The sequence below is a fragment of the Scleropages formosus genome, chromosome 1, assembly GCF_900964775.1.
Source record: "Scleropages formosus chromosome 1, fSclFor1.1, whole genome shotgun sequence".
Taxonomy (NCBI): domain Eukaryota; kingdom Metazoa; phylum Chordata; class Actinopteri; order Osteoglossiformes; family Osteoglossidae; genus Scleropages; species Scleropages formosus.
The window spans coordinates 24,562,611-24,582,536 of NC_041806.1; the positions used below are offsets into that span (position 1 = coordinate 24,562,611).

A 19,926-nucleotide genomic window follows, 5' to 3' on the forward strand; every position below is an offset into this window, starting at 1 on the left:
GCTTTGGTAGAATTTGGTTCAGCAAAACATGTCCAGATCCTTTGATGTGGGAAAAACCATCTGTTCCAGCACAGGGCGGAAATAATTTAGAGACCTTACAGTGTTCTGTCTTTGGGTACTATGGTACATTGTTGTCCACTGAAGGACCTTGGTCTCTAAAGAGATGGAGAAACGGGAGTAGTTTATCACTTGGAAGTGGACTGCAAATGGCACACATGAAAGAATTTTAGACAAAAAAAAAAGACATGTCAATGAAGTTTTTAACTGCACAGCTTCAGTCAAACATCTCAGTTTCTACACAATGGCAGACAGTCAAAAAAGGAGAAGGGGGGGAGGAGGGATAAAGAAAAAAAAAAAAAAAGTCACCAGTCTGGCAGCATTACATGTCATGACAGCCTCATCCACAACCTTGAAGCTCCAACAGCAGAACTGGCTTATGGCTCTTAGCTGAGCCAAGGTATAGAACCATGTTATACCTTTCAGAAATGCACTGTCACATGAGCAAGGGCCTCCTCTAGTGACCCACAAGTGCCACAACACCTGTGAATCCACCAGAGCTGGTGAGTTTCATGCTGCAGGCCTTTGCTACCAGAGAAACTCAAGCACTACCCTGCACCTACAACTCATTTGTGCCATGAAAAACAGGTTCCAGCTAAAGTGTGTCAAAATGAAGATAAAACAAGGGTTGTTTACATAGAATCACCATTAGAAACCTGCCATTGTCTTCACTGAAAAGTCAAACCATGAATCATGCAACTAGACAAATTACAAGGGTTACAAAGCACTATAGCTGCTCAAAATACCCTAGTCATTAGCAATGTAAGGAACACTTTACATACAGACCTACAATTCATTAACAGTGGTTGCAAAACACCTGAAGAAAAAAAATTCAATTGTAGCTAATTCAACAAAAAAAAAAAAAAAAAAAAAAAAAAAAAAGAATACTATGGTTAAGAAAAGACCAGTTTGGGTAGATAAGCCTCTAAATAAATCACTGAGTTTTTGGTAAACAAGATGCTTCAATTGTATGCAAGACATTACACAATTTCTGCCAACACAAACTTGTTACATTTCCTTGGTCACACAAAGTTGTCATCTCTGGAATATGTCAGTGAATCAGCATTCTACCAAAAAAGTACAGAGGTAGCCAAAATGACCCTCCCCCCCCAAAGAGTAAAATATAACACCCTATACAACCTGACTTCTACAAAACAAAGAATCATCATCATCATCATCATCATCATCATCATCATCATCATCATCATCATGGAGCAGCTTTGATATCCAGACCAGAGCACCCCCTACAGCTCGTCGGTGCATTCAGACACTGAATGCTCACGCCTCTCCTTGCTTGTGACGAAGTTCAGCAGGTCAATGGCAGTCACCACACCAAACACCATCTGTCTCAGGCAAGGCGAGCCATCCGCCATGTCTGTGGGAGGAGAAAGCAACAGGGAGATGCCAGGAGTGTGAAAGCCCTAAATACAGAAGGGCAGGACGACAATTTTGTGGCACACCATGACCAGGTGAGGACATGTACCATGTCAGTGACCATATTGATCAGAGACTCCAGTAGAGGACAGAAGGCACTCAACCCTGAATTTGGTTGTAATGCTTGTTACCATACAACATCAATAATATCAGCTGGCCACAAGGTCCCCCCAAAAACATTTAGAAAATTACAACATGTACAGTATATTAATGTTGCACTATTCTACACTTTTGAATAAAATGTGTGAAATTAGGAAAAATATGGAAATTCTATAATTCATATAGCATCCTATAATACAGTATAGGAGGATTTTTGACTAAGCTAGTAATTTGACAAGGTTGTTGGAATGGAACCCTGTTGTAAATCTAGGATTACCTGTGTAAGCATTACAACCAACATGCTGCCATCACTAGATTGTCCATGTCTAGCTCTTTAGACCCTGGATGAGATGTGTCCTGAAACATCGTAGCAGCCGAGTAGGACTCAGGAATTACAAAGAGCTTTATATATTGTGGCTCCCAAAATCCAGTATTGCTCATTGCGTCTCTAGAAGCACTGCTCCACTGACACGCACACACAGAGCAATCCACTTTGAGGGCACCAGACTACCATCCGACAGCAACATGAATATGGAATCAAGAAGAATGACCACACTTTTATAGCACTGCACAAAATTACACTTTTCAGCTTCTGATTACATGTAATAAACCCTATTTAAGCACATGAAACATCTCACTCACTGTACAGCTTCTTGCGTGACAAAAAACCCTACACCCAACTAACACTGGATTTTCATTGATGGTGAAACTTTCACCTAGGAGCATTCATCTTGCATAATAGATAACGTTGGTTTTATGCATGTACAAGAAAATCTGGCAGGTGAAATTTACCTGAGGAACCATCAAGTGCCAATTTAGTAGAGTCTTTTGGACTCTTGGGGACTAGCCCTGGGTTGGTACTGTGGCAGACATGATGTTCACCTGCCAGATGGAAAAGAGTATTTTTTGCAGGAGACTTACGGTGGGGGGTATTATTTCCAGTGACGGCGTCAATAAGTGAGGGAATGCCTCTTGGAGAAGGAGCATGAGAGAGAGAGAGAGAGAGAGAGAGAGAGAGAGAGAGAGAGAGAGAGAGAGAGAGAGAGAGAGAGAGAGAGAGAGAGAGAGAGAGAGAGAGAGAGAGAGAGAGAGAGAGAGAGAGAGAGAGAGAGAGACTTACATTGGATCTGCTCGTGGACCACCAGAGCAAAGTGATCTGTCTCCAGAATGCTGGATAGCTTTCCAAGGTTGTCAGTGAGGTGAATCTGGAGGAGATAAACATTCCCGACTGCAGGCTGTGTAGAACCCATCTGACAGTGACACAGGCAACTAGTGCTCCATGCAGCAGTTTCATAAGCAGGAACAGGCTAAACCTCACCCAGCCTGCAGTAAGAAGTAAAGGCAAGTACTCACTTGTTTGAATTGCTTGTAAAGCACCTTGCTGACAGGGTCTGAGGGCTTCACTTTGCCTGCTAGTACAGAAGACAGCATATTCCCCAAAGTCACCATGCCCAGGATGAGTCTGCATGGCAAACAGGGAGAAGGTACAATAGGGTAAGTAGCCAGCACTGTTCTGATACACATGGACACCATTAATGACTCAGAACAATTAAAAGGGAATTTTTTAATGTTTCCTCCAAGCAGACTTATGCAATGTTAGGTGTGTGTGTGTGTGTATACTATATTGCCATTTACAATTAACCCATTTATAAAGCCCACGTAATTTTAACTCATCAATGCAGGACAAGTACCTCACTCAAGGTACTACAGCAAAAGCAGGGATTCAGACCTGGGTCCTTCTGATTGCAAAGAACAGCCCAGCTGCTGCCCCTGAATATAGCTGCCATTTGCTGCAGTGCAATAGTTTCTAGTACAGCATTTACATATATTTATGACACTTTTCTCTAAACTGCCTTACAATTATTTACCCATTTATATAGCTAGGTCATTTTGCTGGAGCAACATAGGGTAAGTACCTTGTTCAAGGGCATTACAGCTAGAGATGGGATTCAAACCTGCAACCTTTGGTCCAAAGGCAGCAGTTCTAACCATGATACTACCAGGTGCCCAATGCTACCTCTAAAAGGCAGACACACACACACACACACATTTCTGTTATTATATAAGTCAAAGTTGTAGACTGTCAGGGAAGCAGGGCATAACTGGCAGAAGCAATGGGTCTCAATCCCTTTGTCCTCATAACAAATGAGAAAGAATGGGCTTTTTTCCTTCCCATGTCCTCTTCGATTCCTACCCGGATTCATCCACAACAGGGGCCTGATCAAAGGCCTTCTCCTTCAGGATGTGGATGGTCTTTTGGCAGCTGACCGTGGGCAGAACAGTCAAGGGAGCCGAGAGGTTCAGGCACTGGATCTTCTGGTTCCACCACCTGTGTCAGGAGCACAGAACACATCCATACAAGGCCTTCCGTGTGAGGGTGGGGGGGAGGAAAAAAAAAAAAAAAAAAAAAAAAAACCCCACTGGACCAGACCAGGAACAGTCCAACACTTGCCTCTACAGCTTTGAGAAGGTAACACTATCTCACCAGGGTTTGGACACCATGATGTCCTCCTCCCGAAGAAAACCCTTCTGGCACATCCACTTGTCACTAAGGAATTTGGACCTTGGATTTTCAAAAAAAATGATGAGGTGGAGTTTAGTTAACAGGTTACTAGTTCTTTAGTGGTTAACTGCTTGTCAACAATTTACCTGAAATGCACATCTCTGGACTGTGGGAAGAAGCACACCCAAAACATACAAACCCTAATCCACAGCCCAGGACCTCAGAGATACAGGTGCTACCCTCTGCATCACATTGTCACCCAACATGGGGCAAGACACAAAATTTGGCCATCTAAAACAAAAAGATTAGATACCGATTGGACCAAAACCACATCTACACTCCCCACTGCCAAGTCTCACATGTAGTTGCGTATGGAATCAGGAAGAATGACCACACAGCGCTGTCCCTCCTTCAGCTCCTTGGCGGCCTTCACTGCTATAGCCATAGCACTGCCTGAACTTCCACCTGGCACATGGTAATGAACAGACAGACATACACATTTAACCTTAGGAGAGGCTCAAAAACAAAGCAGCTTAAGCATGTTCAAGGTTACACTTTCACCCATTCATGACGTCTTGGGTTTAACTTTCTGCTCACAGGTTCAAGCCTCTAGTCACGAGACAGTGCCACCCATACCCCTCCACAGAAATCCACCCCATCACCAGTTCCCACCAACTTCAGCTCCTTCCCATTTTAATGTGGGGCTACAGGTAAGTGACATTGGGGAGGACCTACCACACAGCAGTCCCTCCTCTTTGATAAGCATGCGGGACATGGAAAAGGACTCTTCATCATTGGACTTGTACCAGGTGTCCACAACCTGGACCCCCCCCACAAAAAAAAAAAAAAAAAAAAAAAAAAAAAAGGCCCTGGTCAACTCAGAACATCCTCAGACACACCACACAGTATGTGTAAAAAGGGGGGGGGGCAAGGTATATCACCAGCAACTCACAGATCTATCCAGCACAGTGGGGATGAAGTCATACCCAATGCCCTCCACCTCATAACTGGTGGTGTCCGACCTGTTGAGCTCCTCTGGTTCTCCAAGAATGGAACCCTCAGGGTCCACACCAACAATCTATGGTACATATGCAGCATGTGAAAATCCATGGTGTAAACAACAAGTTAAAAAGCTCTGACTACTGCCATCTCAGCACAAACTGAAGTTCTCCTCCTAACAGGAGGCTGAACTGAGTTAAGGCACCTTAACATTTGGGCATCTCTCCTTGAGCTTCCGGGCAATCCCTGTGATAGTACCCCCTGTCCCAGCTCCCGCCACCAGCATATCCACTTTACCTAGAGGAGCAGAGGTGCGTGTGACTTTACCCAGCAGTTAAGAAACCAGGGTAAATTCAGTGTCTGCAAATCAACATGGATGCCCACCATCACACTGCTCCAGGATCTCCTCAGCTGTGGTGTCATAGTGTGCCAGTGGGTTGCTGGGATTGCGGTACTGATCCAGGATGTGAGAATTTGGCATCTCGTTCTTCAGCCTCCAAGCCACACCGACGTGGGATTCTGGGGAGTCAAAGCGGGCGCTGGTAGGGGTGCGCACGATCTCGGCCCCTAAGGCCCTTAGCACATCCACCTGTGACATGCAAATGCACAATCAATGAGAATCATACTTTCTGCAATTCATGTGCTATAAGGGCTATGAGTGATGCCCACCTTCTCCATGCTCATCTTCTCCGGCATAACAATGATGCAACGGTAACCTCTGACAGCGGCAGCAAGGGCCAGGCCAATGCCTGAGAGAGGGGAGCAAGTAAGACAATGGTTTTGTAAGTCCTTTAAGAACCTGGCTCATGGTTTTGCTTGTCACCTTACATAACAGTAAAATCAAGGGAAAAGCAGTCCTCGAGAGAGACAGAGAGAGAGATGCATACCAGTGTTGCCAGATGTGGGCTCGATGATTGTGTCCCCAGGTTTGAGTATTCCTGCCCTTTCTGCATCTTCCACCATCCGCAGGCTGATTCTGTCCTTCACACTACCACCGGCATTGAAGAACTCACATTTGGCCACTGCACATGGGCAGGTGGGCACACACACACACACACACACACACACACACACACACACACACGACAGTTACAGTCAACTGCATATAGCTATAAGAACAGAAATGGTGCAAGATCAGGCAGTTCAAGCAGAACCTCTGGCCCCATTTTCAAAGTTTTTTTAAATTCCCAGAAGCTCTGGTACAAAAACCATGTATGGTAGGGGTCACTTCACACCAAGGAGCTCAGCAAGGACTTGACTTTAAGCAGTTAATCGCTTTAAGAAGCACTCATTAACACAGGAATTTAACTGGTACTGTGTCATATGACACATCACAACAGCCTAACCCTCAATCCTCACCCCATCATCTCAACCTAAAACACAATGACCCCTTGTGACTAATTAATAGTTGTTGACTAAAGACATCTACAAAAACCACTGACTGCATTACTGCTCATTTGTGGAACTGAGACCATCAGGAAGAACACAATAATTCAACAGCTCATTACAGAATACATCAGCTACACTCAGTCCACTCAAAAAGCATGCAGCTTTAGGTATAGGAGGACAGGAAGTTAGAACTATCTGTACAGGTTTTAGAGCTTTTCTGCTGTCCTCCTAGAATGCATGCAAACAATTTGGGTGGAAAAAGGGTAGACTTCTTTATAATGAAACAAAAAAAGCATCTGATGTTCAGTGCAGCCTTTTCCATTGTCACCCAAGTGTATGATTTAATGTATATGCAAATATGGTCAAATAGCAATGAAGTCACTACTCACATAATTCACATTTGAGTCCATATGCTTTGGTGATGCTGTTGATGCGGACCATAGGGGTGTCCCCAATTTGTTTCAGGATATTGGGTAGGATTTTAGGTGCTTTTGTCCTGCCAGAAGAGGAAACCGTACAACATCACTATCTATATCAGTGAATTTGGCCAAATACCTCACAGATTCATGCACTTTCCCCATCTTCATAACACACTACCCACTGAAGCAATTTATCCCTTTGACAACTTCTAGTAGAAGTGTTCTCCTGAACTGAACTAAAGAAACTCCCATGACCTTTAGCCCCAATGCAAACAAACAAACACTTTCTCTGAGAACTACATGGCTATCCACTTCCTGAATGAAAACCTACAATGGCAGCAGTCAAAGACATCACCTTTCAGGATGGGAGTGTGGGGACTCTGTGTGTGACACACCCAACTGCCATGTACACTTGCTGGGCAGGTCAGGACGAATCCAGAAGATTTCACTAGCAATCTCCTCACTGCCGTCTCCCCCATTGAGCTCCTTGGGGGCACAGGGGCAGGCATCGGGGAGACTGCTGGACTCCTTGCTGGGGGGCACTGAGGGCATGGTTAACCTGGCACAGGGGAACAAAAAGGAGTCTAATTTCAGAGGTTTTATCCAAAGACATCTTAAGAACCCAAGTTATGGGTAATCCAGTCCAGAGGATTTGTCAAGTCACACTCAACCTGCATGTTGAGGATTGGACAGCCCCCTCCCCCACTTCAGAACTCTATCAAGTTTCTCACTTGCTTGTTGGCCAGCTGAGAAGTCTATGTCATGAAAGAAGTTTGCCATATGAAGTGTTTTAGATAAAAACATTGCAAGAAAGTATAGGATCACTTCAAGATTATTCTATCAACATGCATTCATCCCTTAAGACCTTTAATAACATGAAGCATGTGTGTGTGTGTATTTCCTGGGCACCAACACTGACTGCTAGTACATTAGTTCTTTGCAATAAGGCTTTCTCCATGTATCTGAAGAAGATGATTTAAAAAAAAAAAAAAAACCAACAAGTGGGAATTACACTAACACGCAAATAGCTACTCTGCCCCAAGTCTGCCAAGATCACACAGGCAACGCTAGGATGGATCATTTCTGCAAAAGAAAACTAAGCTGGGCTTCGTCCCCTCACACGCTTCCTCTAGGTTGATTGAAACACAGTAACATCTTTAAACTAAACTAAAGTCCATCTCTGCAATATGAACTGCAGACTACTCCACTGACATCTGCATAACATATGAGGCAACAGTGGCCTTTCTGATGGTTAGTTTTAGTGTGCAAAACCAAAGCAGATGCAGCCAACATGGTAGTCTTATTACAACCATCTCAGAGGCTAAGCACAAAAGATTTTGACTCCTGTGAGGAAAATACCACCTTTTGAACAGTCTCATTAATGTTTGATATGTCTGTCATTAGCTGCCACAATTCCACCTTTATCTGCAGTCAGTCTTTTCACAGTTGGCTCCAATCAAGTAATACAGATTAAAACCAAAATTAAACAAACACCTACATCATGCCCTTCCCACCTACATCTAGCCAAAGGAGGGGCCATGAGCTTATGGCTAAAGCAACAAAATCCCACTTCCTCACAAAAGCATGAGTGCTCATGTGCAGAATCCCTCAATGCAACTCTAGTGATCATACCAATAAGGCAATGCTGCACTGAAGCTTGATGAGATCCTCCATTAAGGAGTACAGGGTTTCCTACAAAAACCTAAATTTTGCATTCATCATATGTTCTTCAACCGGGTAGAAACATTCCCATTCACTATTTCTGTCAACTGCTAAACTCACACTCAAATTTGTCCACATTCCATGTGGTCATAGAACTAGTATAGTCAGCGCATAAAAGTTCAAATGATTATACAGCTCCCATTTACAAAGTAAATATTTATACCATTATTAACCCAGAGTGAGGACGTGTGAGTGCTCCCCCCACTGATATTACCATGTTGTAAGCAGAACAAATTGGTAGACACTGTGCACAATGCAACCTGTGCACATTCCATATTTCATTTGGAGACAACTATCACAAAATAAAAAGAGTTACAAAAATAGGCAATGGTTGGGGTGGAGATGGGTAAAGGGTCCTAATGGCTTTGAAAAGCTTACTGATTAATACCCTAAAATGATCAAATAGCTGAAAAATTTTGTAAAGTACTTATCCAAGATTTCAACTGAAGACTAAGCTACATTAAACAGGTTATTAAAAGTTGATCTGGAAAAAGAACCAGGAGAATAAATAAAAGCATTATCCAAGGACACTACATTGTGTAATAGCAGTTCACTTTCAGAGTTGTTTACACTTCTTTCTCAAAACACCCCACCCATACTATAGCTTAGTTAATTAATAAATAATGGCCTGACAAGACCAAGCGCAAGCTCAACAGAAGAAAATTCAGAAACCTAACGTTTCAGTATGGCAACAGGTTTTCCCCCTCACAGCAGCACAGGGAAAAGTGCTGCCAATACAACAGCCAGCACCATCACTAGAAGTACTATTAATAGGAACCCTTGTGGATTTATTTACAGAGCTCAAACAGCCACCTCTGAAACACAATCCCAACCCTCCCCAGGGAAGATGAGGGATATCAGCTGGGTCCCTGAATTATCCATTTACACAGATGGATATTTCCCTAGAATAGTTGCACGGCAGTGCTTTGACCTGAAAATGGTTTTGGTGAAAAGGCGATATCCCAAATTGCTATCCTTGCTGCTGTCAGATACCCATGCAACATCTACCACAAACAATGCTCAAACTACAGATAAGCAAGAGCAATGAAGGGCAGCTGAGATATGGTGAGGGCACCAAAGGACACTTACCGTCACAGCTCCAAAGTGACTGCTGCAAAAAGATGAACTCCTAGTGCTTAATTACCCATTTACTTTCCGAATGCATCACGCAGGAGGTGGAAGGGTTATGCACCGGGGACAGGCAGCTGCCAACGTAAGAATGCCAAGACGAGTGACAGCATTATGAACACACGAGGGGGTACTAGTGAGTGACATTATGCCAGTGTTCATGAATTAGCTCCTAGGAGGTCAATTCCTCAGCCAGGCCACCCAGGCTGAAGCAGAAGTAACACACCCAAAGACGGGTGTGCACACTGACTTCTCCCTGTAGAATTGTTTGAATTTTAGCTTACCTGACAAGACACATATACAGAGAGAGAGAGAGAGGGTATAATAGGAGCCGGAAGTGACCAGGAGGTACGCGTGACAAAACGCACTGCATCTCCGACTTGGAAGGGAGACACTGCTACAGTGAAACACGCAACATCATCATGATATGTCAAAACGGACTCATGTTCGCGTTAACAACTGAACCTACGACTTCCCTCGTGTAAAATACTTAAGCAAAAAAAAACCTCCCCGATAAGTAATCTGACTGGACAGTGAGAAACTATGAATTTTATCCCGAGAAGCCGACTGGTTTAATCTGAGGTCCGCCTGTGATCACCATGATTAATACCTGATCATGGCGAACAACTTCAACGTGTAATGACGTCATCGCGCGGTCGAATCAGGGATTCATACGTTTACAAAATGACCGCATTTCCATGACTTCTGTTACCGCGCGAATACAGAAGACATCCAGCTATTTAAAGAGAGAGACTGTTTCTCACCATTTTTCCTTCTCATGACTGTATTCGTTCTGTTTCGGGTATTTGTAGCGGACGCTTTTCTCCACAGCGACTTACAAGGTTAAGCTATCGACAGTTTTAGTTACCCACCCCCCTTGCACTGACTGACTGCAATTTTTACTGGAGCAATTCAGTCAGGCCAGGGTCCTAGCAGCCTGAGCAGGAGGCTGAATTTGAACCTGCGACCTCTAACTTCAAGGCAACATCTCGAACCACCACGCTTTGGAGATCGCACCCCAACACCGACTTAACCATGTTCTCCGATATCAAATGATCAATCATAAATGACACATTACAAACTAATTCTCTTTGGCAAATTGCAAAATATCGGAAGAGCTGCACATACGTGTCGGACGGGGCGGATTCCTGAAGTTCTGGATGCTGTGACGTAACAACATTTCATCAGCCTGTTTCGTCGCGTGGTCGCATGCAAACAAACCGTATCTCACGCTCCCACTGTGTATACCACAATTACCACAAAGTTAATACTTACTGACTGTATCTCGTGCCATCTGTCTCGCTGCACATGGGATGGATTTTTGACGGCAACTCAAGCTACCTTTTTTTTTTTTTTTAAGACATTCCGATTTAGAAAACACCTCCAAAATATTTCAGATAGGTGTGGTGTGTGCTGAAAATTTTGTTAGGCTCGGGAACTGGGGATTTTGACTCACCTTGGCGTTAATTGCTGTTTCTTATATGACGACCGTGTCCCAGTATAACAGAAAAATATCTCTTTCACTTCCTTTTAAATTAGCTTTATCTGCGTTGTCACTGTTAGCACATGTTTAAAAGCAAGAACACCAACCAATCATCAGGCAGAGATCCATGTTTGGTGTACATAGTGATTGGCTACAGTGGGGGCGTCTGTCCGACATTTTGTCCAATCAAAACCCAGAACTGGTCCGTGCCTTCTTTTTTTTTCTTCTCCCGTCTTATGGCGTTCAAAGCTTGTCGAGGAGAACGAGTGTGTGCAAGTATTGTATTTTTATGCTTGATTCAAGTTTTTGTCGAGAATCGTTAAATTAATAATAAATGATAATTTTTAATACAAAATCTTGTCTCCAAGATCTTGTCTTTCGCGTATTTATTTCCGTTGTATTTTAATAATTTGCGCAGCCACACGCGAGACCACCCACGTTACAATGATTCAGATTTTAGTTTCTTTGGACTACATGTAGCACTCTTAGAATGAACAACTTCACAAGTAATTTTAATCGAGACAGCCTAATAGTACTGATTCAGTTTATGGCAAGCCACATGCTGATATCCAGATTGCGTCAGTAGATGATGCGCTTTGCTCAGCATCAGATATGAACTTTCTTATCACAAGTCCAGAACCTTAATCAGAGAGGAACGTGCACCTTCATTTCCAGCCAACTTGTTTTCTTTTACAACAGTTATTAAATTCTCCTCCTGGCCCCCCCTATACATGATGGTTTTTATTTGAACTAAATTTCTGCAAAGAATACCTATAATGGTTAAGTAAATCAGGTCATGAGCATGCATACCTGCCACTGTTAACAGGGTCACTTGTCTTTATTGATGGTATGACTGTCAATAGCAGGATGAACTGTTTAGTGTAGAGAAACATCTTATCTGCTCAGATCTAACCAAATGCCTCAAAACTCAATGGATGGTGCTTCACCTTCCAGCAGAGCAATGACCCAAAACATACTGCTAAAGCAGGTAGAAAGTTCTTTGGGGCCAAAAAGCGGATTGCTCTTGCGCGTCCAAGTCAACCACCCAGCTTGAATCCCACTCTGCACGCTTTTTGCTTACTGAAGTCAAGACACCCCCAAAACAAGCAGGAGATGTACATGCCTGCCAGGGTATCACCAGGGAAGATACCAGGCATCTAGTTGTCTATGAATCACAGACTTCAGCAAGTCCTCAAATGCAAAGGATTTGCAAAAGAAGTACTAAACATGACTTGGCAGTTTTATTAGACAATGTAGAATAGCCATAGAAGATGTCACCGCTTAGCTTAAAGAGGCACAACCTGAGCATAACTAGCTATACTAGAGACAACTCTGCACCTGAGGGCATGGGACGTGTACAGTCTATGGATATTAATACACTCCAATTACACTTAGTAATACTTACTACTCAGCATACCTAAGTGCATGGATATCACTCTACCAAAACATTCATCCTTTGTCACCATAAATAATGGCTTTCTCACTAACATTTCAATGACCTTAACACCCAAGACAAGCTGTGGAGGCACAAATTAAGGCTGGATTTCCAGCAAACTTGTGAGTGAACATACTGCTGTTCTAGATTTTTTTGTAACTGTATGAATGCCTGCTAAAAAAAAAAGATAAAGCAATAGACTCATGCTAGAACTGTTAGTAAGTTATATAATACCGATAAAGGGATCATTAAATTCTACTGTTGCCCTTTAGAAACACTTCCTTGTTAATCAGTACTGCTTTTGTAACAAACAGTGCTATTAGCTGCTATATTAGCTGGGACACTTGGGAACTGGTTCTACCTCGCTGCCTGTATCAGGATTCAGTTTAAGCACTGGAGCAGTGGATGGTAAACTGACAACCAGGTGTATCAGATGATGTCTAAAGCCGAGCGTTCAAAATGCTTAACTGCAGAAATTCTTCCAAAATATCCAGGATAAACGTGGATTTTCCCAAACTGCTGTATAGATAAATAACCAGCCAGGGGTTCTAAGAAGAACAGCAGCAATGATAATAACTAACATTTATTTCCAAAAAACATGCCTTGTGGCATATTATCCCATGGATAAAATACGACACCCACCAGTTGGAAAAACATGCAACAAATAAGATTTGTTCACAACATATCCTAAATTAAGACTTTAAGAACAGACCACTATAGAATCACTAAGTCATTTTTTTTTATTGAGAAAGCAAGCTCCTGGTTTCTTAAAAAAATAAAGAACAGTGTTAGAAAGGGAAGGGAGAGTCCAGCATTTCAGATGGGTCCTTGGTCAGGTGACTTTTCTGCTGAAAAACTGGAGCTGGGTCAAGGAGGGTGGGGTCGGCTCGGGTCACATCATGGCAGGGCAGGAGTGGCACTACGCAAACTCAGAAGCGTCCAGAACGCTCACGGTCTCTTGACCGGCGACGTTCGCGATCGCGGCCGCCACCACCACCTCGACTCCCTCGGTCCCGAGAACGAGAGCGTCGCTCTCTGGAGCGGGAGCGGGAACGGTGCCTATAAGCAAGGACATAAATACCATAATGTTTCACATAAACTGAAATAAGATATCTGGGGACAAAGACAGTAGAGAAGGAAAATAATAAACGATTACAAGAGTTTTACCGTTTCCGGCGACGTCCGTACAGCTCCCGGCGGAGTTCACGTGAAATGGGCTTCAAGTGCATGAAGTTGCAGAAGCCACCTCGAGTGCACTCTCTGCAGGCGACATTTGGGACCACAATCAGAATAACACAACAGATGAGACATCAGCAGTGGAGTTGCACACAAAATTGGCCAGTGACTGTTTGCTGACTCAAGAGTGTTAATGTTCCGTTAAAAGCTAAATATGCAACCAGAAACAAAATAAATTTAAAAAAAAATACAGGCCAATCACCTGTAAAAAGTGTGTGAACACATTTCACTTTGCAACTTGAAATTCTAAGCAGTATATTTCAGTAGACGAATGAACCTTACCAACACACCTAAAAGCACAAAAATATGTTCAGTCCAAATCCACATCTGATAGTTATAATGCAGATTTGATTCATACATGCATGCATACATACACATCCATTCACTGAAATACCAGTTCCAATCTTCACCTGAAGTTTCTAAACTTTCCGCAAGTCTTCCCAAGCTCCCTCTTAACACTGAGCCATGTTCTGTTGTCCTGCTACACCTGCTGTGCATACATCCATCTTTCCTCATTGCAAAAACTGTACAACCATGAGAAAGTTCCTCTAGAACTCAACATGGACAGCAAACGTAAAAGTGCAGGAACTGACCCCATCTCATATTGGCGACAGCAGGCTTCCCTGAAGTCTGTAACAGGTGAGAGCTCAGCATGGATGGGCTGTCCGTTGAACCAGCGGTTGTTTAGATCCAACACTGCCTTCTCTGCATCCTCCTCACGACGGAACTGCAGGACATTGGATATTAATCCATGACTGTAAACAGCATATGAGCTTTAATACCTACTGTTTATATCACAAAATAACAGAAAACAGTTTATTCCACATCTTAACACACTCACCTTCACATATACATTCCCAACCAAGTGGTCACCCAAATTGTCACACACGTTCATCTCTTCCACTTCCCCATACTTCTCTTCCATCTCCGTGAAAACCTCCTACAAACATGGTGTTGAGGAACAGTGGGGGTTAAAAAAAGAGAGAACTGTCAATGTGAAAGGCAAAGCAGAAAGTGCATGCAGAGTATTATCAAGAAAAAGTCAAGAAATTTCAGTGGATTACAAGTGCCCTGCAAGCCTCACCAACTAGTTCTATGTTTTCCCTCAGAGGGGGCTGAAGGCCAAATCATAAACCCCACTGCAATAAAGACTCTGTACTGCAAAATGCACCATGAGCCAGAACTCGACTGTTTCCACCCCTCTGAGGTTCTGAGCGGGCTGGTGGAGATGATGAGCATTGAGTGTACATTACCTCAAAGAACTCGTCATAGTGTTCCTGCATCTCCACATCGCTCACCGCACCTTGGAAGCAGATGAAGAGGACACTGTTACATGATTTACAAATGATAATTACACGTATAGGTATTTTGGCATGGAATCCAGACTATCATGATGGTCGCAGGTTGATGCCCTGGGGATTGTGCAGTTGTACGAACACAAGAGACTCACAGCGCATGCCATCAGCAGACTGGGCCGTGTTCTGCGGGTTTCGGTAAATGTTCAGCAGGGCAATAGTCTGAAGGATTAAAAAAAAAAAATTAAAAAAAGCAAAAAAAACACAAATTCAGAGCTGATTAATACTGACCAAAAAGCTTTAGAATCATGTCCAAGCAGCATACAAATCTCCCGCTGCTAGGTACTTTGGGTGAACCTCCTACAATTTTAGAAGTTTCTAGAAGAATGGGGGGAAGCTGTATGGAACGGCTGTACATTCAACATGAAGCAGCACACCAAAGCAACTGCTTCAAAATGCTGCAGAGGTGGACCTGAATGTAAATGTAAAACAGGGACAAATCCACACTCTCAAGGGCCACAGTGATACTGTTTAAAAACACTTGTTAACTTAAAGGCAGAAGTTATGATAAACCACCACAATGAAATCTGTTTTCATTTAAATATAGTTACAGCAAACTGTTTACAGTGATAAGGTCAATTTAACAAGGACCAGGAAGGAGCCTGAAAAAGCCATTTCACAGGAGGCAGATTGTTCCACCATATTTTTATAATAAACATTTCATTTTCTAGTTGAATTTCCTCAAAATCCCCCAGAAGGTCAAGATACAGAGTGAAGCTTAACGGCTACAGTTTAAAATGTCTACAAATAATCAAAACTAATCCAACAAAATTAGGGAAGAGGTAGCATGAAGATTAATAGCATCCAGCGTTATGAATGTGATCAAGGCTGAGGGAGAAAACAATTTAGGGAATAAAAACAGCTCAACTCTGTTCTTCACAAGTAAACCACTGAAATGCCTACAGTTTACAGCAATAATCATCCTATGGGAGATGAGATCCATACCAAACACACAAATCTAAGCTGTATTTAAAGTGGGGGGGGAGTTGGAAGATATTCCATAGTCAGCAGAATCTGACAGATAAAACACTTGTTAATCTATTTTGAGTTATAATGTAATAAAATGGGCTCAACCCTAAAAATGCAGAAATATGAAACATTACATAAATGAAACAACTGAGAATAAAACCACCTCTAAGTGAGTGGCATATTGCTATAACAATGGCAGTTCATCTGTGGATCATCTTCCATTTCTGTAGCAATAGACAAATGATCAGTAATGTGCAGTTCCTGCTTTTTTCCCCCCCAGTGGGAAATCAGAATCAAAATGAATGAGCATTCAGCTAAAGTCTTTCTCCACGATGACTTAAAAATACTAAATCCAGTTAATAATGATCTACATATTTATATAACAGGCCACTGTTACTGGAGAAATCTGGGTTGCGTATGTTGATTTAGGGCACTACAGAAGGAAGGGAATTTGAACGTGGAACTGTAAGACAACTGCTGGTCCCGTTTCAGTACCTTCTTGAAACTTTCAGTCCAAGCGCTCAACGTGAAATCCTCTCCAATTTTCCCCATCTCTCTCTCACACACACAGCAGCCTCGACCTGCCGGTGGCGCGCAGAACCTTACCTGGCTGAAGGTGGGCTTGTTGTGAAGCCGGGAACATCGGTCTCCATGGCGACAGGCTCCGATTTTAAAGTAAAAGGAACAGTTCACTCTGTCCAAACACACACACAGAACAGAGATGGTAAGGCAACACATACATTATTAATAAATAACATGCAGAAGTGATGAAGATGACTGCCCCAGGAGAAAACAGTCATACCTTCACTGGTACTAAGAACAAGGATCCCCATCCAAAGAAAAAAAAAAAAAAAAAAGTTAATTCACAAATCACCTTCAATGAACAACCAGGGCGCAACCCATCACACTTACAAGGAGAAAGCAACCGTATCAGCAGCACCTGGACTCGGGTTCGAGAGTTACCACAGCAAAATTATGGATGGAGGGACGGAGGGCAGCGAAAATGTAAGAAGATGTTCAACACAGCAACGCTGGCTTCAGTTTAATTTCCTGCAGTATTAATACCAGGAACTGAATACTATTGATTTCCTACAGTAGGGAAATGAATACTTAAGGAAAAGAAAAGTCACCGCGCAATCGAGCTGAAGAGGATGGCGAGAACTTTCTCGTCGCCCCAGTACGGCTTATCGAGGTGCAAGTTCTCCATGATGACAGAGAACCGAGGAGCCCGAGCGCGTTTGAGAGCTCGTGACTGCAGGCCGCTCTTTGTCGAGTGTTTCCACGCACAGCTGTAGTCAATGTTACATCTTTCTACGGTGGCTTCGTACTACTTCTACTTTGCAAACCTGGTTGCAGAGTAGTTCTGCGAAACGCACAAACGATGGTGGCGCCGTTAACGCGGCGCTTGAGAGCAGCGTGAACAAAGCGCGCGCGGAGGAGCGTCCCGGGGGACCCGCGAGCACTGGTCGGCGCGCTCTAACGGTCGCGCGACGGGTCCTGCGCGGGGTGCTTCAGTGCCCCGACCCGCTGCGGCCCGCCATTCAGCCGAGCAGAACGGAAAGCCGCTGCAGGTGGCGATCGCGGCCCTCGCTGCTACCCGCGTTTCCCCCCTCGGCCCTACTGCATCACTGAATGCGGCCTTCCGTCTTTGTGACCCTCAGAAACATCCGATTCAACGCGCCGCGCGTGGATCGCTTTCCTGCAGACAGTTCAGTTTCCTAGACCACGGACAGGGAACTAGCAGCAATTTTACTCACTTATCTTTCTCTGTGCCGAAAATGGAGGCCAGGTACTCCGCCATCTTTGAACTCTGTATTGAGCCACAAACGCGGCTCCGCGTCACACGCTTACACGCCTTTCGTCGGGAAAGAGGGAGGGAGTACGTGCGTGCGTGCGCACTACGTCACGCCCGTGACACGCTTTGCGTCGGCAAGGGAGCTCGTGTGTTTCGCGTCATGTTTCGCGTCATGTCTCGCGCCTACTTTTCGCACTTTCCTCCATCGATGTGTTCTGTATATAATAAAGTGAAAACGATGCAACGTCACAAACAAATAAGATCGATTTGAACGAGTCACCGGTTCTCGATGTCACAACCAGGAAGTAATTATTGCTTTTTTTTTTTAAAAAAAAAAAAAAAAAAAAAAAAACCAAATTCAGTTCCACACAACATGATTGTAAACATGAATGCAAGTCCAGTTTTTATTTTTTTGCCAGAGTTTGCGATCATATTCCACACAAATTTACAATTCAAACAGTGTGCCTTGCTGCGTTCCTTTATGTTGTCAAGTCTTAACATAAATGTTCTAATTTAGTTTTCAGTGGAGTAATACCTGATTTAGCGTTTGACCATTTTGTTTGAGAATATGACGTGTAGCAAAGGTTTGCTGCTATTGTAACGAAGGCACAAATGCAGTGTAAAGGAAGCACAGTGTGTGTTATTTTATGATTCATGAAGCTCCAAGAGAAGACCAGGTGGACGCTGTAAGACATAACAGAGCCGTCTCTAATTTCATTGTCTGTCCTATGCACTGCAATCAAATTCAGTTTAAAAACATTTCCCTTCCTGCATTTAGTGATTTGTTTTCACAATATGCTTATTTCAATTACTTATATACACTGTCAGTCAAAAGTTTTAGAACACCTCAATTTTTCCACTTTTTGTTGAAATTGAAACAGTTTGTTTCATACTCTGAAATTAAACCATAGAACAAATAAACAATTGGACATAAGAAGTCATGGAATTCTATTCAACAAAATTTAATCTAAATTTTTGACTCAGAGTAGCCCCCCTTGCAGATAACATCCCAACACACTCATAGCATTCTTTGTACAACGGAAATCAAATATTCAGAAAATTCCTTCTTTTCACCTACTCAACAGCATACAAAAACCCTGCGTGATAAACCAGAGATTTCAAATTTTGATTCATTGGTCCATAAAGACCTTCTTCCAGTCTTCAGTAGTCCACTGGCGGTGCTTCATGGCTCAGACAAGCCTCTTTTTCCATCTTAGCAATGGCTTTCTTTCTACCAATCAACCTGTTAAACCTGTAGCTCAAAGTCATCTTTTCACAGAAGAAACTAAGACTTGCTTACTTCAACCAGCATTAAGCTGTGCTTGAAGCTGTTGTCCTGTGAGCAACCTATCATGCAAGCTGTTGACTCCCAGAAACTTGTCAGATTCTGTTGTGGCTTTGGGTCTGCCAGACCTCTTCCTGGCAAAGTTTCCTCCAGTTTCCAAGTGCCTTTTAACAGTGTAGGAAACTGTACTCACTGACACCTTGGCTTTCTTTGCAGTTTCTCTAAAGAAAAGACCTCCACTTTTAAGGGTTATAATGGTCTGTTCTCCTTCATTAATTGCTTTTTTTCTTGCCATTATGAGAACAATATACTACTTCCTGCAGTAGAACACTGTCTAAATAATGCTAAAGAGAATGTAGTAACACAGTCTGTTTCAGCACTGCTTTCATACAGACAGAGAGTTTGTAAGTAATCAACAAAAGTTGGGACACCTGTAGGAATTGTTAGCATCAGGTATCAAGGCTTAATTTACTTCAGTTGCTGCAGAACAGCTGTAAGTTGTAAACCCATTACTTCTTCCCTGAAAAAGGCCTTTTTGTATAACTCTGAAATCTACATTATTTTTCAGTTTTTGGTAACCTAATCTGGGGGTGCGGTGGCGCGGGTCCTGTTCTCTGG

At 43.1% G+C, this 19,926-nt stretch overlaps 2 protein-coding genes across 4 annotated transcripts; both read right to left on the reverse strand.

The window, feature by feature from the left end:
* Positions 1-969: 969 nt before the first annotated feature.
* Positions 970-11,309, reverse strand: LOC108933121 (cystathionine beta-synthase-like). Of its 3 annotated transcripts, none has more exons than XM_018749945.2 (15): positions 11,207-11,309; positions 7,256-7,459; positions 6,871-6,977; positions 5,980-6,114; positions 5,762-5,841; positions 5,477-5,681; positions 5,298-5,389; positions 5,046-5,171; positions 4,829-4,913; positions 4,453-4,558; positions 4,076-4,153; positions 3,785-3,919; positions 2,944-3,052; positions 2,711-2,795; positions 970-1,432 (listed from the first exon to the last, which is right to left on the reverse strand). In XM_018749945.2, the coding sequence occupies exons 2-15, from the start codon at positions 7,450-7,452 to the stop codon at positions 1,302-1,304; spliced, it is 1,671 nt and encodes a 556-aa protein (XP_018605461.1). In that variant the 5' UTR covers positions 7,453-7,459; positions 11,207-11,309; the 3' UTR covers positions 970-1,301. The 3 variants fall into 3 exon arrangements, with proteins under 3 accessions (XP_018605461.1, XP_018605462.1, XP_018605463.1); XM_018749946.1 differs by lacking the exon at positions 11,207-11,309 and adding an exon at positions 10,879-10,895 and having other exon boundaries at positions 1,302-1,432; XM_018749947.1 differs by lacking the exon at positions 11,207-11,309 and adding an exon at positions 10,515-10,570 and having other exon boundaries at positions 1,302-1,432.
* A 1,976-nt stretch (positions 11,310-13,285) lies between these two features.
* Positions 13,286-18,117, reverse strand: u2af1 (U2 small nuclear RNA auxiliary factor 1). Its single transcript, XM_018749877.2, has 8 exons — positions 17,986-18,117; positions 16,835-16,922; positions 15,355-15,421; positions 15,158-15,207; positions 14,746-14,844; positions 14,498-14,631; positions 13,836-13,928; positions 13,286-13,727 (listed from the first exon to the last, which is right to left on the reverse strand). The coding sequence occupies exons 1-8, from the start codon at positions 18,027-18,029 to the stop codon at positions 13,598-13,600; spliced, it is 705 nt and encodes a 234-aa protein (XP_018605393.1). The 5' UTR covers positions 18,030-18,117; the 3' UTR covers positions 13,286-13,597.
* Positions 18,118-19,926: the final 1,809 nt, after the last annotated feature.